The sequence below is a fragment of the Heterocephalus glaber genome, unplaced genomic scaffold (genome assembly GCF_053883595.1).
Source record: "Heterocephalus glaber isolate CG9 unplaced genomic scaffold, H.glaber_assembly_v1.0 deba00001509, whole genome shotgun sequence".
Taxonomy (NCBI): domain Eukaryota; kingdom Metazoa; phylum Chordata; class Mammalia; order Rodentia; family Bathyergidae; genus Heterocephalus; species Heterocephalus glaber.
The window spans coordinates 34,919,037-34,944,308 of NW_028258325.1; the positions used below are offsets into that span (position 1 = coordinate 34,919,037).

Here is a 25,272-nt window from a genome sequence, read left to right on the forward strand (position 1 = left end):
AGAAGCAAAGAAGAACCGGAGAGAAGGAAAAGCAGACGGAAGCGGAAGGGGCGGAAAAGGGTACGAGTGGGAAGAAAGTCAAGAGGCGGAGCGGAAAAAGAGGGCTCCGCAAGGGGCCACCCCTGCCTGTCCTGGAACGGTCGCGGCCCTCACCGCAGAGCGTCCCGCGCCCACCTGAGCGACCCCAGCCGCCCGCCGCCACGGTGCCGCGCGCGGGATTCGGGCCGCAGAGCCACCTGTTAAGCGCGCGCCGTCGGAAGCCCCGGACGCGGCGCCCCGCGGGGAGTCTTCTGGAAGTTGCTGACCGCGCGTGAGGCGCTCGGACGCCCCGGCCTTCTAGCCCGCACCCCCACATCCAGCCCGGGCGCGCGGTGCCCAGCTCCCCGACCCCCACTACAGTGAGCAGCAAAGTTGCGCCCGAGAGTTGGTACCTGCGCTGAGTTCCAGGCTGGCGCCGTCGCTACCCGCGCTGCTGCCGCCCGCGGCCGCCGGGCCAGGCCCGTACCTGACGACGGCGGCGAAAGACGACGACGACGACGCGGCGGGGACCACGGGCGGCGGCGCCGGAGTCCTCAGGTGGCCTTGGGGCGCGGCGGGCGTGCAGGACGGCGACGACGACGAGGCGGCGGCGGCGGCGGCCCGGCCGGGCGCGGGCGGGTAGGAGGTCTGCGCCGGGAACTGCGGCGGCGGCGGCGGCAGCGGCGGCGGCGGCGGCGGCGGCTCGCTGCTGCTGATGGAGACGGCGGCGTGCGGCGCGAAGGGCGGCGGGGGCGGGGGCGGCGGCGGCTGCGGGGGCGCCCGCACGTGCGGCAGCTCCACCAGGGTGGGTCTGTCGTAGCGCTTGGCCAGCGCCGGCCGCTTGCCGGGGAACGTCTTGAGGACGCTGTAGGGGCTGCGCTGCTTGTAGATTTTGGGGACGCTGGGCCCCTCCTCCGCCGGCTGCATCTCCTCCTCCATGCCGCGCCTCAGGGCCGGGCCCCCAGCGCGCGTCCCCTCCCCGCCAGGCGCCGGGCTCCGAGGGTGCCTCCGCCGCCCGCGCCCCGGCTGCGCCCCTGTGCGCGCGTGCAGGAGGGTGTGTGTCTGTGCCGTGGCCGCCGCCGCTGCCGCCTGTCGCTGAGGCTGGCATCTCCGAGCCCCCGCGCGGGGGGCTGCCGCCCGAGCGCTGATTGACAGGCTGCCTCGCCAATGCCTGGAGGGAGAAAGGAGGTAAAGAGCAAGTGTTTAGGGTAATATCTGCTAATGATAATGGGGGCGAGGCGGAGCCTGGCGTCGCCACCGCCCGCGGGTCTGGACTCGCAGTCGGCGTCTACGACGGGGGGAAGGGGGAGGGGAGGGCCGGGGAGAGCGGAAACCTGGAAGGCGCCCGGGGAATAGGTGAAAGAGGTGGGTGCCGGGGTCCCCGCCAGGGCGAGACGTCGGTGCCCCAAGGTGGACTTGAGGGGTCTCCTGCGGCCGGCGGCGTCTAGCGTCGGAAGTGCGCTCCTGGCGTCCCCCTGCGTGACCTCGAACTCTCAGAGTTGCACTGAGGGGGTGGTGCGTAGTAGGGAGGGCGGGGTCGCCCGAGTGGGTGTGTGTGCTACCGAGAGCTCTTCCAGACGGAAATTGCTCCCCTAACCTTCGGAAGAGAGTATATCTGGAAGATCTCGGCCCCAGTGTCCTGCCCACACTGGGCTCTAGGCTTCTGACTATATGCTGATCCTAAAAGTGCACACTGTGCTGTACTTATTATTTCATTTGTTTTCCCGTAGGGACTCCAAGAGAATACCTGACTCCCTCATGTCTCCCCATTGTACAGATGAGAAAACTGAGGCTCTCCGAGGTTGAAGGGAATTGGCCAAAGTCAGATTCTCAGGAGTGGACGACAGAGTTGAATTGATGAATTGAGCTCATTTGAATTCAAATGCTTACTTCTTATAGCAAGTACACTGTATAATTGAGGGAGTAAAATGACACCTCCCTTTGGGGTGTTGAGTAATTTTAAAATGTTACATATATTTTGTACATGTGATATACATGTATGTGTGTGTGTGTATATCTATCTATCTATCTATCTATCTATCTAGATCTATCTATCTATCTATTTATCTCACACTTGCAGGACTGAGACTGTCCAAGGGTTCTCACTCCCTGAATTGCCCAGTAAATTACTCACTGCAGCTGGTGCCACCAGGCCAGTTTCTGGAGAATACACAATTGCAGTAGTTTAGAGAAGATCTCAATGGTTCGAGTACAAACCTCATGGGGTACAGATGTCTTAAAATATAGAGGACATCCTGGGCTCCTCTCAGTCACTTTTTCAGCAGAGCCCATTCTCCCTGACTCAAATTACCCTTCCTTCAGGCCAACTTCAATACCAGCATCCCTGCTCAGGGATTGGGTTCCAGCCTTCATTCTTCACTATCCAGGTCAGAGTTCAGGGTGCTCCTTGATGTATAACCCTCATCTCCCCGGTCTGGAGCTAGTTTCTTTTTCAGAGCTTTCCTTTTAGAAAAAGAGAAGGTATCCCATTTTCTTCTTTCGGGGTCCGGTTCATTTGGTTCTCATTTCCCTGATCTCCCTTCCTTTGGAAGCATTCTCTTTCTTCTTTGCTGGTTCAGCTTCTGTGCTCCTCCACCCTAGATTGTCTCCCTCTCTGCTGTGGGCTCCTCAGATGGTGCTGGCCCCCCTCCATTTATTAGAGATGAAATAAATAATGCCATAAATAAAAGTATTTGGGAATCCAGGAACTGTCAGGGCTGATTAGGGCATAGAGGACATTTTCTTTCTCATTATGCAAAAGCATTTCATGGGGAAATAAAAGAGGTTTCATTGTAACTCATGCATGTCATATTTCAAGGAATTCAAGATATTAATCATATTTAACATTATTTGCAACATTTCTTCCTGGCTTCTGAAAACTGCTAAATGAGGACATGTGGATCACTGGGAAAAAGGGAGACAAGCATGAGAGGGACAGTTAAGAAATAATGAAATCCTGGTGAAAGACAGAGAGAATGAGATGCCAGGGAGATGTTTCTGAAGCACATAAGTGAGAAATGGGGGAGCTACCTCTGAAACGTGAGACAGCTGAAATTGAATGATGTACTGGAGGAAATAAGTGATAACAAACCTATCCACACTTTCCTTTCTATAGAGCAGTTCAGAATTTTGCACTGAAATGTTGTTCCCTCCCACTTTATTCCCAGCTAATTTGCCAGGGAGTCCTAGCTTTTGAAAAGAAATTGAGGTGGTAGTATGGTGGTTTAGGGGGAGATATCCTTCAGTCCTTTTATTGAAGAAATGATTTCCTGGACCTGAAGGCTTTGTCTTCTGCTTAGGTATTTTTAATTTGTGTCATCTTAACCTCTTAAACACCTTTAAAAAATTGGAAACAATACTTCCATTGTTATTTGTTATACTTTACCAACTAATTACTAAAGGGATCTGCAATCCTGTATCAAAAAGTAGCCCTTTTTATAAAATTGAATGCTCCAATTAGTGGTTGCTTTGGTTTGAGTGTCCCCCAAAAAGGATGTGTAGGAAAATTTATCCCCAGTGCAACAGTAATGGGAGGTTGGGCCTAAGGGGAGGTGCTTATGTCATGAAGGCTGTACTCTCATGAAGGGATTCATGCCTTTTATAGAAGTTTGAGTCTGAGAGTTTGATCTCTTGTTCTTTTTCACCATATAATTCCTTCTGCTATGTTGTGACATGGCAAGAAGGCCCTAACTGGATGTTACTCCTTGATCTTAGACTTCCCAGCCTCCAGAACTGAAAGAAAGAAATCTCTGTTCTTTGTAAACTGTTCAGTCTGTGATATTCTGCTATAGTAGCACAAAACAGACTAAGACAAAAAGTAGGTAACGAGAAGTGGGACTGTTGCTATAAAAATTACCTGAAAACGTGGAAATGGCTTTAGAACTAGGTAATGGATAGAGGCCGGAAGAATTTGGAGGAACAGACTAGAAAAAGCTGAGATTTCCCTGAATGGCATATTAATGGCCATTCTAATAAGGCAATCAGTAGAGAACCATAGGGAAAGTGTGGATCTTCTTAGAGATTACTTAAGTAGTTTTGATCAAAATGCTAGTAAAAAATATGTATAGTGAAAGCCACAAGATCTCCAGTGGAAATGAGGAGCAAAGTATTAGAAACTGAACTAAAGGCTATTCTTGTTATATAGTTGTACAGGAATTGGTGGAATTGTGTCCTAGGAATTTATGGAAGACCCACTTTAAGAGCAGTGAACTAGGATTTCTCATAGAACTATCTAAGTGGCAAGGCATCGAAGGTGCTTCATGGCTTCTTTTGGTGCCTTAGAGTAAAAGGAGGGAAGAGAGAAATGACGTACAGATAGAATTTACAATTAAAAGGGAAACAGCAGAAATATTTGGGAATTTGCAGCCTGGATCCTCGAAGAGTGCAAAAAGTGTTTTCAGGAGAGAATACTAAGGTTGTGGCCAAGGGACCCTTTGCTAAAGAGATTAAAAATGGGTAGAAGGGGTGGGTGGGCATTTAGCTGAGTGTCACAGTGCCTGCCTCACAAGCGAAAGGACCTGAGTTTGAGTTTGAACCCCAGTACCAAAAAAAAAAAAAAAAAAGAAGAAGGCAGCCAGGTTCTTTTCATCAGGATGTTGGGAAAATGACCCTGATGACCCTGAAGGCATGTTAGAGATCTTTGAGGGAAAGGTTTCAAGACAGGTGTGTGTGGGATTTCAGCCTTTGTTTCTCAGGGCCACTTGGGACTTTGTTTCTGCATTCTGGTGCAGGATGGCTTCAGTGAACCCAGGAGGGGCTCCGGTCAGCCTTTGAGGCATCTGTGTGGTGCTAATTTTGCAGATGTGCAGAGTACACAAGCTATGGAGCTATGGCTTGTGTATCTAAATTTCACCTAAATTTCCACCTAAATTTTAAAACATGTATTGGACATGCTGGGAAACGAGGCAGACTTGTCAGAGGTACAGAGCCATCACAGAAAGCCCCTACTAAGGGCAGTGCCTTAGTAGAGCCATGGAATGTTAACAAGGAGGTGTTAATGTTCAACTCCAGCCTGGGAGAGTTGCAGAGGATTAGGAGTGGGATACCTGATGGTAGGGGGACCCAAATCCTCTGTGAGTCCAGGAAGTGGTACATGGAGTAAAAGATTATTCTAGAGGCTTAGGATTTAATGTTGTTTGCCTTGTTGGGTTTTAGACTTAATCCCCACCCCACTGCTGCAGTTTGAAAGTACTATAGATAACTTGTTTGACTTTACTGACTCACAGCTGAAGGGGAATTTGCCTCAGGAAGAATTGTGCCTTAGTTTCACCTATATCTAAATTAGATGAGACTCTGAACTTTTGATTTTTAAGTTGGCACTGGACTAAAGTCTTTGGGGCTGGGCCGGGGATTTAGCTCAGTGGTTCGGCTGCCTCCCTCGAAAGGGGAAGGACCTGAGTTCCATCCCCGGTACAAAAGAAAAAAAAAGACTTTGGGGCTATAGGGATGGAATGAATATATGTGGAATGGAATGAATTTATGTAAGAAGGACATGATTTGGGGGACCTACATCAGACTGTGTCCCTCAAAAAGCAGGTGTTGGAAACTCAATCCCCACTGCAGCAGTGTTGGGAAGTGAAGCCTAATGGGAGGTGATTAGGTCATGAGGGCTTCATCCTTGTGAATGGATTAATGCTGAGTGTAAAAGGGCTTGAGACTCTGAGCTCAATTTGTTGCTCGCTCTCAAGGGTGTGATGCTTTCTACTATGTTATGATGAAGGAGCAAGTCCCTCATTAGATGTGCCCCCTCAATCTTGGATTTCCCAGCCCCCAGCACCATGAACTAAATAAACTTCTATTGTTTATAAAGTACCCAATCTCAGGCACTTTATTATGGCAGTCCAAAAAAGAACTGACAGTGGTTTGACTAAAGAAAAAAATTAAAATAAAAAAAGATGGCTCCCAGAAGAAGACTGTTAGAAATTTTAAAATGATTCACTTTCAGATATTTGTGTGAGAAGGTACCTGTGTTTGTGTCCATAGGAAAATGGAGTGCATAATAATAACTCCTTAGAAAATAAAATGGAGCTGGAAATGGTGGCACACACCTATAATCCTAGCCCTCCAGGAGTCTGGAGTCTGAGGAAGGATTGCAAATTTGAGCCCACCTTGGACAGGTTAATGACTTAGTGAAACCTGTCAAAAGAAAGAAGGGTGGGGTGGGGAGGGAGGAAGAAAGAGAAAAAATTAAAAAGGGCTGGGGATGTAGTTCAGTGTGAAGGTCTTGGGTTCAATCCACAGTACCACCACCAAAAATAAATAAATAAATAAATAAATAAATAACAAAATGGGATGTACTCCAAGTGTAGAGTTATACATAATTTTAAAATTATAACTGAGCACTCTTCTCTGCCTGGGATTGTACTTAATTGAGGATTGTACATAATGTGTGGCACTGAAATTCTCTCAAGAAGCCACATCTATATTAATGATCTTCCAGACTGTTTGCCCTTGACTAAGTAGAACATTCTGATTGTGGAGAGATGGAATGTTATAGATTGAAAGGCAAAATTAGCTTGGGCTATCTTAGTACCTCTAATGGCCATTTACTTTCACCTCTGTATCTGACCTAACACTCTCGTGAAGACTAGGTGAAGCTTGGAATGTATCGCTAACTTAGCAGACCTCTAATCTCCATCCACTATAAAGCTAAGAAAGTTATTAACATCTGAAACCTACAGAAGAGATTTCTCTGTTGTAGTCTACCTATCTAATGCCCCCCACAGAGGTAAATTTATTGATTTATGACCTTTTTCTGCATCATGAAAGTTCACACCTCTTCTACAGTGGATCATGTTATTCAGGGTAACTTAAATCTGTGTTTCTGGGCCATGGTCACTTATATTTGGCTCAGAATGAGCCATTTTCTTATTTCCTCTAAACCAGAGTTGTTATTTTACAACTCTTAAGTACAAGTGAAATGTATTGAAGTGTTTATAAAAAAAAAGAATCACTGGTAGCACTCAATAAATATCTTGGTCTAAATTGTAGTCTAAATTATCAGATACTGGCTTTGCTGATACCTTTTCTTGGGGGGTCTCATAGGGGCTGATGGCATGGTAATTACATTCATGCTTTAATTCTTTTCAGATATTTACTCTTATCCCCCAAAAAATAGTGAACTCTTAAAAGTCAAGGGGCTATTTATGGACAGGGTGATTTTTTTGATTGGCAGTATGTCAATTCCGTGTGCCATCTCGAATATAGCTTTTAAATAATAACTCAGCCATGGGAAATGCTTTTTATTGCACCAATTTCAATGATATTTAATGAGCTTCTGATTGACTGTTTGATCTCCCCATGTTTTGTGCTACTTTTAATTCATTTCATATAATAGAAAAAAAAGTAATTGGAATAAAATTTTGTGACAAGATAATGACCTTCCACTTTGAAATTAAATATCTGATTAGCTCCAACATTTTAATGCTGAGATGATATTGCAGCAGGAACAGGAGTGTGCATACTATCATTCAGTGTAAAATGACTAAGGAAACCTTTACTTTTCCTATTGCATAGTGAAAGAGTATGGTGGCCATAGAATCATAGGCACATAGGACTAGAAAGGAATTTATTCTAGTGGCTAAGCCTATACTGATAGCTTTTCAACAACCCTATCAAGTGATTGTATAAATCATGTTTAAATACCTCCGAAGATAGGGATCTTACTGCCTCCAGATATGTCAGTCACCCAGGTTGTATTTATTTAACAAGTAGCTATTCAGTGTCCACTATGTGGTAGGTACTTTCCTAAGTACTAAGGGGTATAATGGTGACCAGATTACAAGGTTCTACGGTTAGGGAATTGGGAAAATGGAGAGCTGATAGTTAACAAACTACTGACTTAGAAATATTATTTCAGGTAGATGCAGTGATGCAAGGTAGGGTGGGTGTATTTTGATAGAATGGCTGAGAAGAATGGTGAAGGAGTTGAGCTGAGGTGGATCAAGGTCAACTGAGCTGAGAATTCTCTTGTGAGATAAAGCCATCCTGCCCGGCTTGGTAGCTCATTCTAGTAATCCCAGCACTGGGAGGCTGAGGCAGGGGGATTGCAAATTTGATCCCAGCATGGGCAATTTAGCAAGATCCTATTTCAAAATTTTAAAAAATATCTTTAAAGGGTTAGGAGTGTAGTTCAAGGTCCTGGATCCAATACCTAGTACGAAAAAAAAAAAAAAAGCCATCTTGAGAAGAGCAATTCAGGCCAAGGAACACTATATGCAAGAAGCAAGTTGGATGTTCTTAGGGAGCTGAAAGAAGGGCAGGCAGTTAAAAGTGCCCTGGCAGGGCTGGGGATTTAGCTTCGTGGTTCCGCCACCTGCCTTGCAAGCAGAAGGACCCGAGTTCCATCCCCGGTACCAAAAAAAAAATAAAGGTGGCAAGAGTCTGAAAGAGGATATGGTACCAAGAGTCGACTGTGTCCAAGCTGTGCAGGGCCTCATATACCAGAGATGTTTACGATTCGTTCTAAATATAGCGGGAAGTCTTGGAGGCGAGCAAGCTGGGGAGTGACATGACCAGATTTATGTCCTTAAAAGCGAATTTTCAGCAAAGGTAAAATCATGACTGTCATACAGACATAAAAATGAGCATGTGTTAAGTACTTTAGTTATTCAGTGGCCTCCTGTGTTCAAAGGAAATCACAAATTGGTATAGAATAAAGAAATATTGAAAGTATAAATGGATTTCCAGGAAAGGGTACACTGGGGAAGAGAACCTCTACCAGACCAGCCAGTTTGCATGTCTATCAGTTATGTAAACTTTAAGTTATAAAAATAATTCAAAGATAGTGGAAAATTAGAAGTAGATAACTGGGAAAGGTGTCCTACATGTAGACGGCACATAGTTTTCCATTGGAGAAGTTCTTTTCTATAGTGCTTTTCTAAAAAAGAAAACTATTTTGAAAGACCTACATTCACAAGACCTACATTCACAATGGATGAACAGAGGAGTTCCAGGTACCTTCATTCACTTCTGATGGGAAGTCTTTTGCAACTATAGTTATATAAGTGAATAATCATGCAATATGATTTTTAAAAGATTTTTTCACTTAATTTAGTGCTTTTGAGATCATACATATTTGTTGCATGTATCACTAGTTATTCCTTTTTATTACTGAGTAGTATTTGATGGAAGGGATATACCATTGATTTTTAAAAAATTATCTTTTGTAGGACATTCTGGTTGTTTCCCAATTAGGGCTATTACAAATACTCTGAATAATTAGTGCAGTTTTTTTTTTTTAGTATGGATGTAATTATATTTTTCTGGGAGTAAATATCTAAGACTAGATTGATGTATTACTTTACAGTGTTTTAAAAAATTCATTCCACTTTGTGGACATTGAACTTTAGAGAATCAGATTGGCATCAGGGAGAAAATTTATTTTGAAAGCAAGAACTAGGCATGATGGTTCATGCCTGTAAATCCAGCATTTAGGAGTCTGAGCAGGAAGATTGCCACAAGTTTGAAGCCAGCCTGGGCTACATAGTGAATGTCTTAGTTACTTTTCTCTCATTACTGAGACAAAATACCCAACATGCAAAGTTAAAGGGAACAAGGTTCATTTTGCTCACAGTTCATACAGGTTTCAGTTTATAATCAGCTGGCTCCAAGGCAGGTTGTCAGGGCAGACAAACATCACATAGGAGAGACAATTCATGGTGGGCAGAAGATAACAAAGCAACAAGGGACAACCACAGCTTTTTCTATCCCTTATATCTTACACATGCTACTTAGAGTGGGTAGCACTCACACCCTTAGTCCTAGTGCTCTTGATCCTAGCACTACACCATGAATCAATTCCATGATCACATACTCTAGATTCAGCCACCTCTGAAAAAGCCCCATCTGTGACTGCATGAGGCTTTGCGGGGACATCTAGACACTGCCATAACACTGACCTCAAGGGTAGTCTGAACTGCAATAGCAAGAACCTGTTTCAAAAACAACAACAACAACAAAATAGAGCTGAGTAGTCCTTTTTGAAAAATGGTCGTACACCCGCTCTACCTTTCATTGTCTTTCTCTTCCTTAGAGTGAAATGCAATCACATTTGCCAGTTTAAGTCTCTCATGATCTGCAACCATCCCTTGCATCTGGGAACTCACTTCTTCTACCCTCTCCTTCTCTCATTCCATGTTAGTCTCACTGGTCTCCATGAACAAGCCAAAAAGATTTGCTGTCAGTGTTCCTTCTGCCAGAAATGTTCTTTCCCCAATACCTGCTTAGCTCTCTCCCTCATTATATTCAGTCTTTCTCAGGGAGGCTTTCTCTGCTCACCCTATTTACAGTTGTATCCTTAGCTCCCCTCCTACACAAACTCCCTACCTCCTTTCCAATCCAGGACTATTACCCTCTGTCAGGCTGTGATAAAAGAGTAATCTCCTTAAGTGCAGAGAGTAAAAAGATATGACTGTTTTGTCCTCTACTGAGTCCACAGCATCTAGGATAGTGCCTAGCACATAATAGATGTTCAGTGAACATCTGTTGGATGAATGAATGACTTTAGGGGCCTCTGACAACAGTTCAGACAAGAGCTAAAATTGCTTTGACCAATGTAACAAACAGTAGTCATGATAGAAGGAAGTGAACATGTTTAAAATATATTTTATTTTATTTTGTTTGGTACCAAAGATCGAACTCGGGACTTTGTGCTTACGAGGCAGGTGGCTGAACCACTGAGCTAAATCCCTGACCCTCAAAATATGTTTTAGAGACAACCTATTCCATTTTATATAATTCTAAATAGTAGAAAGTCTTTGTTTTGAAATCAATTTGCTTCTGGTAGCCTTTGTTTCTTGTAGCTATTCAGAGGAAGCTTAATTCCCTCCCCATCCTCTCTTTACAATGGAATCATCTCTCCTTCCTGAAAAGGTTTCTAGGACCCTTTTGGAATGGGTATATCATTTTTTAAAGAGTATAATGGAACAGTCATCATTGATCTGATTACTATTCCCCACCACCACCACTAATAGAATCCTAGATTCAAAAGGACATTTGTTTTTAAAGAGGTACTGGGGTTTGGACCCAGGAGCACTGAGGTTCATTCTATACCCTTTTTATTTTCATTTTATTTCATTTTATTTGAGACAGAATTTTACTGAGTTGCCCAGGCTGGTCTCAAACTTATGATTCTCTTGCTTCAGATTCACACAGAGCTTGTATTATAGGTGTTATCTTCTCATATCCAGCTTCATTAGGACTCTATTAGTAGTAAGGGACAGAAACTACCTCAAATTGACTTGAGCTAAAGGTGCTTATGCCTCATATAACTGGAAAGACTAGAAATATAATCTGGTACTGTAGAGATCTATCTGAATATTCCCATGATATTAATAATATATTTCTCCATTCTTGCTTCCTATTTCTTCATGCTGATCCATTTCTTACATTCTGTCTATTCCTTTGTAGTGTGCCTGTAGCCACCAACTGTTGTTTCTTTTTCCAAGTGACTTCACCAGAAATACTAGAATTGATCATTATTGCTTAATTAGGTCTTGGGAATGGATCAGTTTATTTGTCCATGGATAGTCCCAATATTATGATGTTGGGGGTGTTTTCCCTTAAAGTGAAGAGAACAGAAGAACAAAAAAATTGAAGAAATTTCCCCATAAGTCACAAGCAAATCCTTGAAGAATTTAACTCAAAATTCTTCTTTTTGACCAAAGTACCCTTGTCAGGTTCTGTAAATTTAATCTTTTATTCTCTATTCTTCACTTCCCATCAATTTCTAAGGAAACATTCCACCCAAAGAGCTGAAAGCACCACACACAGAAGTTCAAAGCTTGAGATATGTAAGAGAATAAAGTTGGATATTAAAGCCAGGAGGGAAAGAGAAAAAAGTCATTAAGAGAAAGTTGAGTGAGAAGATACGACAACAATAAGTCAAATAATTGGTGCTATAGTTTCTGAGAACAGTTTGCCTCTCCAGCAAGATCAATTTCCATTCTGCCATCTCATAATTTTCTCTCTGTATGTACTGTATTATAACTGGAAATGATCAGTAAAAAGTCAAGCCTTTATTCTATAGTATCACAGGAGGACTAACTTCCATGGAGAATGTTCTGAAATGAGCCAGTGAATATAGTCTTTTTCTTTTTCCTAGTACTAGGGAATGAATCTAGGTCTTTCACACCGAGATATATCCCCAGACAGGGTCTTGATAAGTTGTCCAGGCTAGGCTCAAATTTGGAATTCTTCTGCCTTAGCCTCCCAGAATGCTGGAATTACAGGAATATACCACCACACCTGGCTAAATATAATATTAAATTTTGGCAATTTGATGTTTTGCAACATCACACATTATGTACTTTCCTGGAATTTTTGCAAATTAATCCATGTCATTTGTCTCCAAGAAAGCAACTAGATTTATTTTGTGTTCTGATTGCCTAGACTATTTTATGGTTTGCTAACAAACCTTCTGTTAGCATCAATTTAAAAAAAAAAAACAGGAATATGTTTTGGTTGCAAAAATTGTGGTAATTTCATAACTAGATTCTATAATGTCCTGGCTGCTGGGCTTTTGGCATCTTCTTTTGGGCTAGAGAAAAGAGTTGTTTTGATTTAAACCTCTTCTTTTGTGTCTGAGAAATAGCTGGTAATAAGCTTTATGAATTACATGAAGATCCACAGTGCCTCTAACTTATTGTTTCTGGTCACTCAAACGTCTGGATCCCTCCCCTCCATTACAGCATCAAAGGTGAATGATTACAAAATCTTTGGCTCTTTTTTTCTGTAAGTGGCTATGTTAGTTTTTTAGGGCTTCCATAACAAAGTGCCCCAAACTGATTTAAATAGAAATCTATTTTCTTTGGGTTCAGGAGGCTAGAAGTCCAAGGTCCAAGCCCAGAGCAGTGGTGCACATCTGTAGTATCATCTACTTGGTAGGCTGATGCAGGAGAATTGCTCAAACCCAGGAGTTTGAGGCTAGCCTTGGAAATACAGTGAAACCCTAGCTCGAAAAACGTGAAAGTCCAAGATTCAACCAGAAGGTGTCAGCAGGATTGACTCATTGTGAAGACAGAAAGGAAGAATCTGTTCCATGCCTCTTTGCTACCTCCTGGCTGACAATCTCTGCTGTCCCTTGGTTTGCAGAAGTATCACCTCAGGGCTGGGGATTTAGCTCAGTGGTTCCGCCGCCTGCCTTGCAAGTGCAAGGACCCGAGTTCGATCCCTGGTACCACAAAAAAAAAAAAAAAAAAAAAAGAAAAGAAAAAGTATCACCTCAGTCTCTGCCTTCACGTGGCATTCTCCTTGTGTGCCTGTCTGTGTCCAAATTTCTGCTAAGTCAGTGCTCACTAGAAACAGATTTAATATAAGATATATAAATGTATTAGAATTTATAAGATAGGCTTACAGTGGCTGCCTGCAGAGTCCGATATGAAAGAGTGCAAAAGGCTGTCTGTGTACTGGAGATCTGAAGAATCCAGTCAGAGGTGAAGGCTTGGACCTAAAAGTAGTGTCCAATGGGAGTCTATATCAGGAGGCTGAAGGGTCTGCGATGAAAGGCTGAAGGATCTGTGCTGAAGACTGGAAGGTCTGCACTGGAAGCCAGGAGACGATGTCCAAGATGAAGGTAAAGACTGGAGCTCTTCTGAAGAAACAGAAGCAAGCTTCCCTACTTTGTTCCCCTTTTTATTCAATCCAGGCTACAAGCCTATTGGTTGGTGTCTCCCACACCCAGGTTGGGCCTTCCCATTATCCACACCCAGAACTGTGCTAAATTGATCAGTGGACTAATTTAGTTACCATGCATCCTTAATCCATATTCACACACCCTAGATCCAGCCCCCCCAGAAAAGCCCCACCTATGAAGCTTTGGGGGAACATCTAGATATAAGCTATAACAGTATCTAGTTTGTGGTACTTTCCTACAGCACTAGCAAACTAATGTATCATCTACTATGTAGGCTGTATAATTATCTCCATTAACCAGAATGAATTATGTCAAAAGGTAAAATCTTTGATTTTTAGCACACCTTCCAGAACTTGCATGATCTAATATTATAGACAAGAAAACTTAAATACACACAGGATATTCATATTTGGGCATGAACTGTGGTTTCTCAGAACGCCACTGTAGACAGGGCCAATGCAAAAGTGACTATTTAGAATACACATCTAGCCCTAGCTGGCTGTAATCCCAGCACTTGGGAGGCTGAGGCAAATGGATTGCAAGTTCAAATTTTGCCTGGGCAACATAGCCAGACCCTGTCTCAAAATAAAAATAAAAAACAACTGGGGATGTAACTTAGTGTGAAGGTCCTGGGTTCAATCTCTAGTACTGAAAAACAAAAGAACAGACATTTACTCATTTCTATCACATCTTTAAAAATATTCAGTATACTTTAATGAACATCCCAGGAAATGCTGAAGGACAACTACTTACGGCTAACACCTCTATCCTTTTTCTAGCCCTTCCACCAAAAAGCATGGACAGAAAGCAAGTTATTCTCATTGAGTCACTCATAGAAATTACTAAATACATATGTAAGCATGTTTTTAGTTATTCTTAACCTTAGCTGGGAGAATTTTGAAAAATACAGATACTTTGGGTCCTTCTTTAAATCAATAAAATAGTCTCTTGGATGAGACCTTGGCTTTAGTGGCTTTAAAATCTCTTCAGGTGATTTTAATATACAGCTGTCTTGAGAACCACTGCTTGAAGTAGTGGCATTATTACATGTATAAATACATCATGGTATCAAGGTGACCACTTAGAAGACCAGAATACTTGGGATGCCTGAGCATTTTGCTGTTTGTGAGCAAATAGTGTTTCTTCCTGTGTTCCTGAAGACAGTTACTATAGTTACTGAACATGCATTTTCCTAAAGTCTGGGCTAGTGCAAAACAAAAAAGACATTAATTGAATGCAAAGAGGACTAAGGCTACCAAGCCAACAGGTGTATTGGATATAAAAGAAACACAGTCCTTTCTAACAGGAAAATAACATTCAGCTAAGGCAGGCACCTTCTGTGAGAGGTCAAGGCAGCAATTTAAACTTTTGGTCTTTATATTATGAATCTTGGTTGCAAGAGACAAAAATCCAACTCAGACCAGATTAAGCACAAGGACACTTATTGGCTCATTCAGCTTAGAAGATGCTAAGGTATCTCACAGGAAAAAAAGAAAAGATTGCAGGAATTAGTCTTCAGGATTAGAAATGGGATCACTGATTCCCTTTCTCCATCTAACTTTCATCTCTCTATTTGCAAGATGGCTTCCAGCAGGTACTGTGTGTTATCTTTTCCTCTTAATATCCACAACAGAAAGACAGCTATCACATGCCATCTTTGAGCCACTCATTATTACTGCAAGACAGGATCCTTTTATGGGTAAGGATGAGCCACAAAACATCTCCAAAACTACGTATAAGGAGAAGTGGGTAGTGAGAAAGAGTGCTGACTATACAAAAGCAACAGTTCTGCCTATGCATATTTGAGAGTAAGTGAACTAATAGCTCCTCAACATTTAATAAAAGCTATTTCTGAGACGGCCATGGTGGTGCACATCTGGAATCCCAGCACTCTGGGAGGCCAAGGCAGGAAGATTGCAAGTTTGAGCCCAGCTTGGGAAACTTAGTGACTTAGTGAGACCCTCTCTCAAAAATACAGACCAAAATGTATAATAAATACAGTATTGGGAAATGGGAAGAAAATGTTCAAATGAGAAAGGGAATGGGGGGGAAGGGACAAGAAAAAAAAGAATAGAAGGAGAAAATGGAAACAAAGCTTTTGTAAATAAGGAGGGGAAGAGGGGTTGAAGGGAGAGGAGGGGAATGGGAAAAAAAAAGAAACAAGATATATCATGTACAGGTACAAATTCTCTGTGATGAATGTTATCATTGTGTAATCTAAAATGTATCCAACCCCCCCCCCCCAAATATACAATAAGATAAAAAAAGAGCTGGGAATGTAACTCAGTATGAAGGCCCTCAGTTCATTTTTGGGAGGTGTGTGTGGGATAAAAATATTCCTTAAATCAATTAAAACATCCTCTGTAGAATTGGGAGGAATAAATATAAGGACAAAAGCAGACAATTATGACTATAAAGAGTGACAGATGATTTTATTTTCTGTCTCCCTGTTCTAGTTATCTCCCTGTTCTAGTTGATGAAATTTAGGAAGATTCATCTGGACTTGTTGTTCGGAGACCAGTACACCTGCATAAACAGACTTGACCGCTGTCTGCATACTGCACTCTGTAAAGCAAGCAATGTACTTTTTTAAAATTTTATTTTATTGGTACATTTTAGGTATACATTATAATGACATTCATCATTGGAAATTTGCACCTTTACATAATCTTTCTTGGTTCTTATTTTTCCCCCTTCCCCTACCCTCCCTTCAACCCCTCCATCCCTACATATTTACAAAGATTTTGTTTCCATTTTTTCATTTTCTCATGTTAATTCCATTCCCTTCTTTCCTTTCCCCTACCCCTCCCACTTCCCCTTCCCCTTTGCCCCTTTTCTTCCTATTTCCCATTACCTGTTATACCTTTTAGTCCTTATTTACACTTTCAGTTTCTCACAATAGAGAAACTATTCGTTATTTATACGTGTGGGTCCTATTAATTTCACTTAAGTGTATCGCTTCAATGTGCATCCATTTAGCGATAAATGTCTCTAATTTCTCATTTTTTGTGGATGAGTAGTACTCCATTTTATAAAAAAAAGCACATTTTCTTTATCCAGTCTCCAGTTGATAGGCAGTTGGGCTTCCAAGTTTTAGCTATTACAAATTGTGCTGCTGTGAACATGGGTGCACATGTATCACTGTGCTATGATTCTTTTAATTCTTTGGGGAAGATACCCAGCAGGCGAATAGCTGAGTCAAATGAGACTTCCAGTCCTAGTTATTTGAGGTATCTCCATACTGATTTCCACAGTGGTTGCACCAGTCTACACTCCCACCAGCAGTGGAGCAGTGTTCCTCTTTCCCCACAGCCGCGCCAGCATTTGCTACTGGTTGATTTCATGATAGCAGCCATTGTTTCTGGGGTGAGGTGGAATTTCAGTGTTATTTTCAAGGCAATGTATTTTTTGTAATATGTATGACACTGCATTTCTTAGGTTACTTTCTCTTTAATAAAGGAGCCTAGATTTTAGTTTTTTTGCGCAAACATGTTTTTAGACTTTTCATGAAGGTCATCTATGAATCCAGAAGACAAGAAGAGACCCATGGGTATGAATGATCCCAGCCTTGGGAAACCCATGCCTTGAGCCTGTGAGGACATGTGTTTTCAGCTTGTTGGAACTACTGTAGGCATTCTGAGTTTCCAAGGACACAAATCTGGTTTCAAATATAGATTTTTTTTTTCTGTAGTGTAAAGTTGAAAGTGATCTTATTTTTTCTCTTAGAAACTTGTAAGCCTCTCCGTGTCCCAAGTGTTTCATTTTTGTCAGTAGGAGGGTAACATAAATGTTGTTCTGGGTAAAGTTCTGGGTGGTACAATGTGCAATTACAAGGTTGTGAGCTCTGTTAACCACTCATACCTGTGTCAGAGAAGTCAGACCATGAAGAGGTACTTAGGAGCAGGGTTACTGGAACTAGTTGCCTGGGTTTCATGTGGCTCCTTTCACTAACCAGGGATGTGTCCTTGTGTCAGTGAGTTGTTTTCCCCATCTGTAAAATGGGGATAATAATGGCCTCCACTTAGCAGCATTGTTCTGAGGATCAAAGGAATTAATATACAGTATATGAACAGTGCCTGACACACAGCCCTCAGTAAAGATCATCGTTTATCTTTATCCTCCTCATCTTCATTGGTTAGAATCAAATTAAGTCTTCTGTGTATATCTTGTTCCAAAATAAACAACCCTCACAAGAGGGTTCTTTGAAGCTTAGGTTCCTCTATTGGCCTCTCCACAAGCCACACAAAATGGACCCTAATCCTCTTTCTTCTGTAATACTGAGAGTTGCAAATTGTGTAACTCTGGAGAGATAAGGAATGCTTCTGAGGTCCCTTTGCTCAATTGTGAAAGCAGGGTGATTACACCCAGCTTTCTTCTCTGCTGCAAGGGCAGATTTAAGTAGCCCATGTTTGCCAGCTGCCTCCAGCCTGAGGTTTAGCATGGTGGGCAGCATAAGTAGATGGGTAAAGTCATCTAGGATCCATTCAGGTGTGCCTCAGTTTCTCCTTCCCTCACTGGCAGTGTTTCAGTAAAGGGACAACACCCAACAGTGTGCTATAACTTGTTCGTAAGTTTCCCATTTTGTCTCTGTCTCACTCTCAAGTTTTTTCTATTCTGGATTTCAGAAAATAGTTCAGTTGCCAAAATTGGTCAAAAGAGCTACTTTTAAAATTAGTCAAGTGATAAAAAAAGTTAAGTGATATAAAATATTGCTTTGCAGAGTGATTCTAACAATTTCCCCTTTGCAGAGCCATCCTTTAAAGACTGTTTTGACAATGGGGAGGATTTATAAAATTCACATTAGGAGAACTCTTTTTGCCATCCACAGTCAGGAAAATCCATATGTGATATAAATCTCTTCCCTTCCTAAATCACAGGAACAAAATAAATCAAAACATATCATCATCAAATAATCTTACATTTAAGATTCTTATATCAAAATCTTCCATTTTGGAGTAATCTGAAAGATCAACAATTAAAATGTATTATTATTTCTCATGTCAACACTGAAGTCTTCCTTGGGAGAAAGGGATAGTCCTATCGGGATGGCCTTAGGTTTTAACCTTAGCTATTTAACTTAAAATTGGTCCAGTAGCTCATGTTTATGGATAAATGAGCAAAATAGTAAAGATCAAAAGCAAAAAATAAAATTACTATGGAATTCAATATTTCAGAAGCCAGTGCTGGGTAAATGTTAGTGAAGTGTGGCATTCAGAATGAAAGGCCCCCACTTATGATAATGTGCCTAACAAGGAAATGAGATTGACACAGCAATTCTCTGTTTCTGTTGTCCCCTGAGGTTAGAGATTATGCAGTGCATGTTTCTGCTTTTAGCTTCTTTGGTAATCCCTATGGTGAGAGACTGCACTCTGCAAATTTGTCATGGTTGCACTTCTGTCAGGTGCCTGGGCTTTGAGGTAGCACAGAATATGCTGTTCTCCCCTGAGCCCTGAGCTCATGCCCTATCCACCCTAGTGGATGCCCAGAGCTCCCTTCCCAGGGCTGATTTCTTTATTTATGCTTGGTTTCCAGTAAATTCCACAGAGGAAACATGAGTCTGTCTCAACAGTGGTTGTTGCTGGGTGAAATGTTTAAGTGAATCCCAATGACAAAAGGTTTATATTCCCTATTTGATGTCTCATTTTAATCCTGAGGCCCTTGAACACCAATCACAAGTAGATAGAGAACAGAAAGATCAGCATGAGGTTAAATTCAAAATAGTCTAGTTAAGCTGCTCTTATGACAAAGGAACATGAGTTTGGATCTATCGCCTTTTTGGTTATGGTTATTGTAGCTGAGTCCTTGGGTAGAAGTGTCCTTAATAAACTCAACTGTATTAGGGTTCTCCAGAGAAGATAGATGTACATTCGTAATATGAAATCAGATCACATGATATGGAAGCTGAGAAATCTTATCATCTGCTGTCTGCAAGCTGAACACAGAGACTTAGGAGAGCTGGTAGTAGAGTTACAATTTGAATCTAAATGGCAGAGTACCAGGAGTGCCAGTGGTGAAAGTTCCAGTCCAACTATGAGAAGTCTGAGAACCATGAGATCTGCTGGTAAAGGTTCCAGTTGGAACCTTTCTTGTGGAAGAAGATGGATATCTCTGCTTAGAAATAGGCAGAGAGGGTAAACTTTTCTTTATGCCCCTTTTATTTTCTACAGTCCTCCAATGGATTGGATGAAGTTCATGTACATTGGAAAGGACAATCTCCTTTACTTAGTCCATGGATTGAAATGCTTATCTCACCCTCACAGAAACACCCTCACAGATACAACCAGAATAATGCTTTACCAAATATCTGGCCACCTTGTGGCACAGTAAGGATGACATATAAAATAAACAATCATACAAACTCAGACTAGTTTAAGGAGAAAATGAACATATTGACTGATGTAGCTGGAAAGGTACAGTGGTAACAGAATCATTACAATATTGAAGGCTACAACAACTGGAACTAAGGACTTGACACTGCAAGATTCTTTTCCTCCCAATCCTCTCCTTATTCCTGTTTCTTTATTTCCTTTTGGAAATCAGTCTCATTCTCTCCTTGTACAGATTGACCTTGTCCATATATCAGGACCCATGATCACCCTCAGCCTCAGCTAAGTGTACTACAAGTAAAGGGCTTATATATAAGTCTCATGGAAGGACATTGATTCACTCTACTTTGGCACATATGCTGTTTTTGGACCAATCACTTTGCCAAAAGAGATGTTAGCGCTAATGCTTACTACTGTAGCCAGTGCTGAGTGTTCCCAGAACAAAAAAGATGTAATAGTTATTATTGGAGAATAGCACAGTCCACCTCTTGCCTGCCATTGATATGCATACAAGCCTAAGAATGTACTCATTTATCACACTGTCATCTGTTCAAACAGAACATATCCACACATTCCCTATGAGAGAAGTAGCCTAATTGTTGCATCCAGTTACTGGTTCCAAGGATAACATTTCTGGGTGGTGCCTTTTCCTCTTAGTCAAGTTCAAATGTGACTCTTTATGATGTGCCAACCTGTGATTAATCATCTCCAAAACATCAAGTATATGATTATGGAGGTAAAAAAGGATACATGCAATGAAAACTCCTATATATTAAAAAGGAAAAATGGAAACCAAAATGTTCCAGTCAACAATTCTTAGCCTTTTTTGCATTCTCCTAGACAGGGATAGACATGAGCCCTTGCCCTAGCAAATCCAGTCCAAAAATCTGGTCACTTGATCTGAGGTGGTGTTATTGGCCAGCTTATGATGAAATACCCGGGAAAGTATAGTATAATTTCTTGAGATGTGGAAGACAGCATAGCACTTAAGCGTAGCCCATAGATTTAAGCATAGCTCATGCTATGCTTAGCCCATAGACTTAAGCTTAAGCCCATAGGGGTTAGAGGTTTGTTTAGGGGTTGGGTGATGTGCTGGCTATATATATTCCAAAACCCAAGCCAGGTTTTACATCTGACCAGTGATTGAGGAACTGTTTCCACACATAAGTAATTTAGATGATAAAATATTAGATTTAGAGACTATTCCATGTAAACCATTTGCCTTAGAAACCTTTCTGTAATATACATATTTCCCTGCCTTTTAAAGTAACTGGAGTAATCTATGTTCATTGTGTAAAAGGCAAAAAATACAGATGAACAATAAAAATATTACCCATAATACGGCTTTTTTCTCTGTGCCTCTTTTAAAAGATGGTAATGGCTGGCTTAAGGGAGAGGGTAGGGAATTGGCCTTTTAGTATGGAACATTATACACACATCATCTTGCTTAATCAGGATTACTAACCAGGGAACTCATGAATAGTGGTCCAAGCTGAGGACTCAGCAGCCCCTTGGGTTGCCCAAACATTCCTTTTTGTCTCCCTCTTCATCACTCCTAAGGGTCCATCCCTGAAGATTGAAACTCTCTTCCTCCTGCTTTATCTTCTCTCCATGACAGAAGCTCCTGATGTCTTCTGTTTGCAATTTTGTGACGTTCTTGGACATTTTGATAAGTCATGGAGTCAGTGGAATATAATATATGACATTGTGACTTCTGGAGTCTCTAGTAGCAAGTGCCACCATCAAGCAAAAGTGAGCATTTAAATCCTGGTAGAGCATAACTCTGCTTGGAAAAGTGATCCTCAGTTCTTTCATGAGGACTGAAGTTTAGGATTTGGGTCAGGCAGGGTCCTTGTGTTTCTTTCATTCTTTTCCCTTCATCCTTCCCTAGGCCACTGAACCCCCAAACTCCTGACCGGACTAAAACTGAGTTTTGAATATGGTCCAGAAGCTGTAGACTCAGACACATGTAATAGTGGAGAGACAACTATATTCTATCTTGCATTGTCTTGTGTATCTCTGTAGTATATTTTAAATAACAGGAATAGTGTTTTATGCATTTTTTGTAAAATCTCAGCTCAGTTTTGAAAATCTCTGGGAATGTTGAGGGTAAATTGGTGGATGAGTTGGAATATTTTGGAACTTTAATTCTTAACTTTTTTTGTGTGTGTGTGGCTTCAGATCAGATATATCCAGTACCTATAACATATCCACCAGAGCTTATTAAAAGTCATGTCAGTTCTCTGCTTAAGGTCGACTGTAACCTGTCCCCACCCCCCCTGCCAAAGCCCACAAAATGCTTGCAGAGAACTTCATTATCTTACTCATTCCTACTTCTCTGATTTCATCCTCCTGCACTCATCCTCTTCCATCCACACCAGTCTTGCAGTTCCTGGGCACTTGAGAAGCAGCCCCATTTCAGGGTCTTTGCACTTGCTGTTTCCTCCCTCTGAAACCCTCTTCCTTCAGATCCATGTGACTCTTCTAATTTCTCCTTCAGTCAGATTCTCCACATAAGCATGCCCTAAGTGAAAGATATTAATGTCACTCTCTCAGTGACACCTTTCCTCCATGCCCTCCATACTCAGATACTTTCTTGAAGTTTTTTTTCTTCCTTCCCTGCTTTTCCCACAGCTTTCATCACTTTCTAACAATCCTTTTGCTTGTTTCTGATGTATGTGATTGGCCTCTCCTCCCTGGAGTATAAACTCTGGAAGCAGAGAGTTTTGTTCACTGCAGTATCTGGAGAACCTAGAGCAGTATTTGTCAGATTTGGCTCAGTATTTGTCAGATAAAATCAGTTTCCCCAGAGATGAAACGATCATCACCAAGAACCCATTTCCTTTATAAATATAGAAAACCACTCACTAATAGAGTAGATATCTTTTTGTAAGCTGGCTATAAAATAAAATCTGTTTACCTCTTGCTTTTCACTATAGAATTAAACATGCATTTTTTTATGGGAAGAAATGTCCCAGGAGATTAAATAAGGATTAGAAAAACTTGCAGGATTGTGACATTCTGGGCACCATTGTCAGGCTATAGTTGCTTGCTGCCTTGGCATTCACATATCAGTTCTTGTTCCTTTGTGACACTTGCAGCCAATAATGACAGTTCTAATGCTAGCTCTCCAAGGAAGACTTTTTTGTTGTTTTTAGAGTTCTCTCACTCCATACTCATAATGTTCTGAACTTTCTTGGTTTTTCCTTATCCTAGTGCCTCATGCATAAAGGTATTACCTAAAGGTTACCATCACCTTATAGATACAAATGAAGTCACGTTAGAAATTCAGATTTTATGATCCTGTCTTCATTTGCCCCACACCCTTTTTGCCTCCCAAACACCTCAATTAACAATTATTTCTTGGAGTCTTCAAAGGTAAACACCACAACTTGAATACCAGCTATTGACACCACTTAGTGACCACCATGTTCTTTTTCTCCTGCTTAGTTGACATGCTATGCCAAAACACTACTTGGAAATTCACACCATCATCAGCAGTGGTGTCCATTGGAAGCACAATATAGTTTATATGTCAAGAATGCTGCCTCTTGATGCTCAAAAAGCTGCAATTCTTCAGGTATCGAGGAAAAAGTAAGTTACAAGGGGAGGAATGACTCAGTGCCAAGAGTATTGCTGCTTTTGGTCCTCTAGACCTTGAAAATCACTGCTTGACTTTTTTCTTTTGTTTTTTTAAATTGTCTGTTTGAAGCTTTGGAATGACCATTGACCTGACATTTCAAAAATATTAAGGTTAGTTTTGCTCAGAACCTCATCAAGATTCCATAGGCTTCCTAACCCTTTAGATATACCTGCAAGGATCTGAATTATCCCACGAGAAAGGATAGGAATGACAGCCTTGAAAAAAATGCTCTACATCTTGTTCCAAGGATCACTTTTCTTGTGGAGGGGACCCTGTTACCCTAACAAAGCTGGGATTTCACAAATATCCATGGTAGTGTTGTCACACATTTCAGGCTGTATTTATTCATTTCTTTATTCACCAGATTGAGCACTTATTTCATGCTAGATTATGAGACTACAACAGTAATCAAAAGACTGGAGCTCACTTGTAGTCTGGTAGGAGAGACAGATATGAAAAGGTGAATGCACATTGATTATAGAGGAGGTAACAGCACCGAAGGAAAAGTTCAAACTTTCTGGTACTGTATGGGGAGGGGGCAGTGGGAAATCCTCCTAGGGTGGGAGAGGAGGCAGAGACAACCTCCCTGAGGCACTAACAGGGAGAGCACCTGAGACTTGCAAGATGAATAGGGGCCATCCAGGAGTAGAGGAGAAGAATGCTCCAGACAGAGGAAACAATTTAAAGTATCTTTTAAGATCAAGGTTTTATAGGGCTGGGGATGTAGCTCAGTGAGGCTGTGCCTGTCTGGCAAGCACAAGGTCCTGAGTTCTGATTCCCAGTACTGGGAAAGAGGGGGGGGGGGTGCTGGAGATGTAGCTCAGTGAAGAGGTCCTGAGTTCAATCCCCAATACCAAAAGAAAAAAAGATTAAGGGTTAATAAACATGTCAAGCCTTAATTTATCAGTAACAGAACAGAGGGCTCCATCGTGTTAACTTCAGTTTAAATATGAGTTAAAGCAATGCCCAGAATAACCCATCTTATTTCCAGTGTCTTGGGCTACATTTCTTTGGACTTCTTCCTCCTGTAGTAAAAGTCTTACTAAGTGAATGTTAATGAAAATGCCAAGATACTAGGTTGAGTGATTTTGAGGGGAATATAGTTTTGTTGTGTTTATTTAAATCATTTTCTTTGCTTCAATCTCTAAGTGTATTTTTCAAAGTGGGCCTCAGCTTTGTGCTTTGATATGCTGGGACAGCCCATGGAAAGCCCCTAAATGTTCAAATAAGAGAAATCCTTGGGTTCTGAGGTACAGGTAAAAGAAGAAAAGATGTTGCATAAGAATGGCACAGCAAGAATTTCACGATGGAGATATTGTATGTCAGGCCTGGGAGACACAGCTTGATAGGCACAATTAATGCTCTGTATGTGGGTATAAAATATTTTTGGATAGTATAACCAAATGCCATAAACTACATAGCTTATGAACAGCGCACATTTATTTCTCACCATTCTGGAGGTTGAGAAGTTCAATATCAAAGCAGTAGTAGATTTCATATCTAATGAGGGCCGATCTCTGGTTCATAGGTCTCACCCCAAGTGACTTACTTGAACATCTACTTACTGTGTCCTCACATGATGGAAGGGCCTGGCTAGTTCAAGCAAGTGATCCAGTTACCTTCTAAAGATTCCACCTCATTACCGTCATTTT

The 25,272-nt window shown here is 41.6% G+C and overlaps 1 protein-coding gene and 1 long non-coding RNA gene across 3 annotated transcripts in view; one reads left to right on the forward strand and one right to left on the reverse strand.

The window, feature by feature from the left end:
* The window catches only part of Bend4 (BEN domain containing 4), a 38,514-nt gene extending 37,088 nt beyond the window's left edge, over positions 1-1,426 (reverse strand). The window contains exons 1-2 of one of the 2 annotated variants that reach the window (XM_021262417.2): positions 1,353-1,426; positions 432-1,189 (exon numbers count right to left, since the gene is read on the reverse strand). In XM_021262417.2, coding sequence (XP_021118076.2) covers positions 432-957 — 526 coding nt within the window. In that variant the 5' untranslated portion in view covers positions 958-1,189; positions 1,353-1,426. Of the gene's footprint in view, positions 1-431; positions 1,190-1,352 lie in introns of those variants that run through there. The other variant, XM_087187534.1, reaches the window with a different exon arrangement.
* LOC147825126 (uncharacterized) overlaps positions 1,354-25,272 on the forward strand; it is a 96,854-nt gene continuing 72,935 nt past the window's right edge. The window contains exon 1 of the long non-coding RNA XR_015441344.1: positions 1,354-23,571. This is a non-coding gene — a long non-coding RNA (uncharacterized LOC147825126). The remainder of the gene's footprint in view (positions 23,572-25,272) is intronic.